General features: G+C 25.8%; 1 protein-coding gene across 1 annotated transcript; it reads left to right on the plus strand.

Annotated features, from left to right (window-relative positions):
- Nucleotides 1-1,384: 1,384 nt before the first annotated feature.
- LOC126909569 (uncharacterized) lies at nucleotides 1,385-2,309 on the plus strand. The gene is made up of 3 exons (XM_050692003.1): nucleotides 1,385-1,392; nucleotides 1,641-1,868; nucleotides 2,017-2,309. Exons 2-3 carry the CDS (start codon nucleotides 1,706-1,708, stop codon nucleotides 2,307-2,309), a joined length of 456 nt encoding a protein of 151 aa, XP_050547960.1. The 5' UTR covers nucleotides 1,385-1,392; nucleotides 1,641-1,705.
- Nucleotides 2,310-5,777: the final 3,468 nt, after the last annotated feature.

The following is a 5,777-nucleotide window of genomic DNA, read 5'->3' on the forward strand; positions in this document are numbered from 1 at the left end:
GGGGGTCTATTTTTGAGCTTGGACTAATCATTGGCGAATGTTTTAGTACACTAAAACATTAGATTATGATTTTAGTGCACTAATGGAAATTCGTATTTTTGAATTTTATTTTTTATCAGTCTAAAAATCTTGCACTAATCGTACATCGTCTAATCTAATGTCATTTCAAACCAATAATTATTAGTGCGACATGTTAAATTATATTGGCTGTACTGTATTTTATATTAATTTTATAGTTAATACTTGATAATATTTATGATAACTACAAAATTTACCCATAAGAAATTTGTCACGAGTTTTTTGTCAGTATTTTTTATTTCAATTTGTGTAATGTTTTACAATGGAGGGGAAACAAAGTCAATAAGTGTGACTTATGAACAAAAACAATAATTAATTGAATTTGTTCATAAGCATCTAAAATTAAATTCTAAAAAATTTGGACCATCTTTTACCATGAAAGATGCCCAATTATTATGGCAAAATATTACCAAGATTTTAAATGAAACTGTTGGCCCAAAGAAGACACTAGCGAAAAATCGTAAAGCTGTTAGTACCTATCGTGACAAAAATTGTATTAAATTTTACTTATTGTTTAGTCAATATTGTACAATATTTTGCATACTTTGCGCTCTATACTTAGAGCAGACTTAATCGATGGGGGTTCTAAATATGGGCGTAGCTCATTAATTAAATTTAATGCAAGAACTTTTATCAGTCTAAATTTTTGTATAAATGCCCTTTCGGACAAAACTACAGAAAATAAAATTTTATTAATGTAAATAGATAATTTTACATATTGTAATTTGTTTTGTAACATACCAATGAACGGATCCTCCGCTAAACGAAATTTCATTGTTAATGGCCATTATCTTCAACTATTTCTAAATTACTAATAACTTGCACATAATTTATATTAAGAAAGTGTTCCATTTTAATATTTAATATTAAATAAATTTGAAAACGTTATAAATATAAAAATTTCATATAAATATGAATAACAGTAACATTAGTATACTAAAATCATAATTAGTGTGGTAGATACCACTCTAAAAAGATCATCTAAAACTTTAGTACACTAATAAATATTTTTTAGCATACCAACATTCAAAAATACGGTTTTTTAGTTTCACACTAATAGTTGCACTAAAACGTCATGTTTTAGTATACTAAACAGATTAGTACACCAATATAAAATTCAAAAATAGACCCCCTGAAGAGCTAGTATTTGTGCCTATATACTATTAAAAACAGTCACAATAAATTGTGAAAAAAGTATTTTGATACATCGATTTTTTGAAAACAATCAAATTACAATGACGGTAAAAAAATTCTTTCGACGGTTGGCAAGGGCCTTTACGTGTTGTCTTTCCAAAAAGCAGCGTAATATAAATGGTATAGTATCTTAGCTTAGTCTAGTCCAGGTATTTTTTTAATGAAATTTAGCTTAACACGATAGACAACAAAAATTCTCTCGATATCTAATGTTTTCAAACGTACGTAGAATTAATACACCTATTTATTTGCACATGTAAATGTAGTGTAGATTTATATATTCGGTATTAAAAAATTCATTTATGATTTTTTTTAAATTAACTATAATTAGATTAATTATTTTTGCAATTTTATGTGTTATTAATTAGAAAGCACGGACTGTTACTTAAGTCCAGTTAGTAGACATGATATTCGGGATTCAGGAACTCAAACAATGACGACGTTAGAAAATGTGTCTAATGAAAGGGTAAATATTGTTGACAATAACATTAACAAGACTGTGGAGGGATGTGAAATGTTCGAAAAAGAGGTTCACGAACTTGGTGTGACGGAGCCTAACATGACAGATATTGAAGGAGCAGCCATTGTGGAAAAGAGTAAGCAAGAAGAGGGTACCATAAGTATTTTAGAAATTGTTTGAATTTAAAATTGAAATACATTTAATACTGAAATTTGTATACATTTTTATAAAAGCTTAAACATTTTAAAATAAATATTTTTGCAATTTAATGTGTTATTAATTAGAAGACATGGAGTGTTACTTAAGTCCAGATAGTAATCACGATATGAAATCTGGCACAATGCACAACGAGGATTCAGGAACTAAAACAACGACGACGTTAGAAAATGTGTCTAATGAAAGGGTAAATATTGTTGACAATAACATTAACAAGACTGTGGAGGGATGTGAAATGTTGGAAAAAGAGGTTCACGAACTTGGTGTGACGGAGCCTAACATAACAGATTCTGAAGGAGCAGCCATTGTGGAAAAGAGTAAGCAAGAAAAGGGTACCATAGGTTTTTTAGAAATTGTTTGAATTTCAAATTGAAATACATTTAATACTGAAATTTGTATACATTTTTATAAAAGATTAAAAATTTTAAGATAAATATTTTTGCAATTTAATGTGTTATTAATTAGAAGACATGAAGTGTTACTTACGTCCAGTTAAAACACATAGATTTAAAAAAGGTACAATATGCTTCTTCGGAAAAAAGAATAACTCTGGCACGATAACTACAGATAATGGGCAATGTTATAAGTTCTATAAAGTAAGCATATTATTTTATTGTCTTCACTATTTGATAACACTGGGTAATCAACATTTTGAGATTTTATTTTGGTTATATATATATTTATAATATTTTATTTATTCTAACAAAATGCTTTTAACTTTGAAATATTTTAAGGTTTTCATTATTATTATTTTAATTAATAATAAAAAAACAATTATTTATTATGTTAATAAATCTTGAATATTTTTCGGGGGATATTAAAGAATAAAAAAAAATTTATTTAAAGTTATATACAATAGTGTATTTTTGTTTCCCTCGGAATAATTAAAAATATCGAGATATGCATGTAGGCACAAAAGTGAACATATATTGATTAAATAGATCCTAAAGTTTAAAATTATCTTTTTTTCAGGAAGATTTAAATTTAGGTTTTGATCGACCTTTTAAATATCCACAAAAAGTGAAATTTGTTGTTGATGATACACAGCCCAAATGGGCCTATGATGTAGAAATAATTGGAGACCCTTATGTTCGAAGGTAATGTAGAATGGTTTAATATCAAAAATAATCAAATTAATACTGTTTCGTATCTACAGGTGCTGTTATTGTTTAAAAGATGATCATCTTGGTTTAGAAGACTGTATGAAGTTACAGATAGATTCGTATAATTTTTACTATCCTTATTTATAACATAACGGTACAAAACCAGCAGTTTGTGATATTTATTCTGTTAATGTTTCAATTAAACTTATAAATTATCAATAAAAATTATATGTTATAAAGTTAATACTTAAAAAATAATGTATTTTAATAATATTCTATGTTATTTCTAATTCGTGATAAATATATTGTCATTAATTAAAGATTCTTTTGATTAACACATTTAATATAATAATTATCGATAGATGTATGGTAAAAAAAAAAATATAAAAGATATCTAACAGTGATCAAAATCGCTATCATATGAAACGCTTCGGTGTAAATCTATAGATAGTGTTTAATTCTAAGAAATTGATGGATAATTACAAAAGCAACATCAACTCCTATTTCTTTAATTATATCCTGATTAGGTTCTTTGATTTAAAAATATAATATTTGAATAAATACTAATTATAATATTTAAATTAAGTATGAAATTGATATTCAATATTTTAATATTGTAATTTATACGGAGAAATTATTAAAATAATAAAGTAGTTCTATAGTTCTTNCTTAAACATTTTAAAATAAATATTTTATTTAATAAATCACATGAACTCAATGCAAAAAACAGTAAAACAAAACAAATCTAACACCTCAATGTTAATAGCTTTACGTGCGATGTAAGTTATGTAAATTTTTATCACCTTATATTCGGTTAAAATTTGTTGGATAATCGTCTNTTTTTATCACCTTATATTCGGTTAAAATTTGTTGGATAATCGTCTCCAATAGACCACCATACAAACCTAAGGGTTATTTATAAGTAAACTGTACCTAATTTTTTGATTTGTTTTATAAATTACGCCAATCGTAGATTTAGGTTTATATTATATTGTTACTAATAAGTTTATCATAGTATTATAATTTTCTAGATATACCTATACTATTTATAATTGGGTTTTATTTTTTACTTTCTAACCCAGTAACCAATTATAATTTTCAAAATATTTGTGAATTTTCCATTACAAGTACTTGAATAACTAAGTACCTAAATATCTACGTTTTAATTAAAGAAAATCAGCTGTAAGTGTTCAACTTGATTTTTGTAGGACGTATAATACTGATACTATAATTTTTTTAAGTATTCAGTTCCATATGTTTTTCGTAAATCAATCTCAACTCTTATTTCCAACACAAACATTAGTAATTATTTTTCTAAATGGCTTGTAATAAAAAAGTTACTACATAAAATTAACGAATGAAATATTTCCATTACTATAAAAATTATACCCATACAAGCATAAATCTAACCACGTTCGTGGTTTTATCTTGTCTTAAGTCTTTAGCTATGTCGAGGATAAGGAATAAGGCGAGTGGACTGTATGTTTGTACGTAGAATGAATTTTACAAAATATAATTATAACAATTAAATGTATTATACAAGATATAGAAATCTTATATTGGCCAATGTAGATGGGTGGGACACTTAATACTAATGCCACTAAGATGATGATATAAACAAATAATAAATTATACAAGTGAGTCTTAGAAAGATAGATGAACAAGCATTATACTTATCTTTTAGATGAAACGGCTGATGATAATGTTGAATATTGAAAGGATCAATTGAAGTCGAATGCATGTAACTGACCAATGTGTACAATATGCTGTGGACGGTAATGTGATGTATCTCAGAAATTATATAGACCCAACGGCGATAAACTGAGCGCTCAGAATACGACAATCGCAAAGATGATATTTTCTTTTTACAGTAAAAACGAATACAAAACTACTGTCTCGCAAACGCCATAGAGCTTATTAGAGTAGAAGAAGCGTTAAGATGGCGGCGACAATGCTGACATAGAGAGAAAACCGACAACTCGATGTAACACAACGATAACATGAATATTCAACAAAACATTTTATTGACAGCATTTCGACCGATTTGTATCCAACAGATTCCTTATGTACTTAATTTTATGTACTTAGTTTTGTTAATAAGATTTATTTAATGTTTTTTATATAATTATTTTTTTGAATAATAATTCTACATCATAACTAGTTAAATAACTTTTGAAATTAAGATATAATTCTAAGTCAAAGTATAATATATAAATTATATTTATACAATTGATTAACCATATAAATGTGAAATTCCTTCAACTAAATAAATAAAATTGATATATTGTCTAAAAAATTAATTTTAGATAATATATTCTTAATAGGTATATAACTTTCATTAATAAAAACCCATTACAAAAGTTAGCCCAAAAATCATAGTCAATTTTAAGCTTTTTTTTTTACATATTTTTAAAATTTTTTTAATATTCAAAAATAATTTTTAATGTTTTTTTATATTTACATTTTATATTTAATTCTCAGATCACTGGACAGATTTTGTTTACTTATGCGTCAAAAGAACCCTATTTTAATCTTTCATCGGTGACAATTGAAAAAAAAATTTAATTTAGAAAAATACTTAAAAATATTTATGTAATACTAATCCAAATTAAATTTTAATAGAATATATTAGACCAAGAAGTTTTCTTTTGCCTGCTTTTTGCGACCATTTAATAAAAAACTTAAGTATAGAAAGGGTTTCAAGGAGACTAACCTCACATTTTAAT

Source organism: Daktulosphaira vitifoliae, unplaced genomic scaffold (genome assembly GCF_025091365.1).
Source record: "Daktulosphaira vitifoliae isolate Bord-2020 unplaced genomic scaffold, ASM2509136v1 Scaffold_579, whole genome shotgun sequence".
NCBI lineage: Eukaryota > Metazoa > Arthropoda > Insecta > Hemiptera > Phylloxeridae > Daktulosphaira > Daktulosphaira vitifoliae.

Excerpts from the sequence above, each read along its gene's own strand:
- LOC126909569 (XM_050692003.1), top strand. The coding sequence starts at position 1,706 with ATGACGACGTTAGAAAATGTGTCTAATGAAAGGGTAAATATTGTTGAC. Across the intron at positions 1,869-2,016 it reads AGCAGCCATTGTGGAAAAGA|AAGACATGGAGTGTTACTTA; the intron begins GTAAGCAAGAAG and ends GTTATTAATTAG.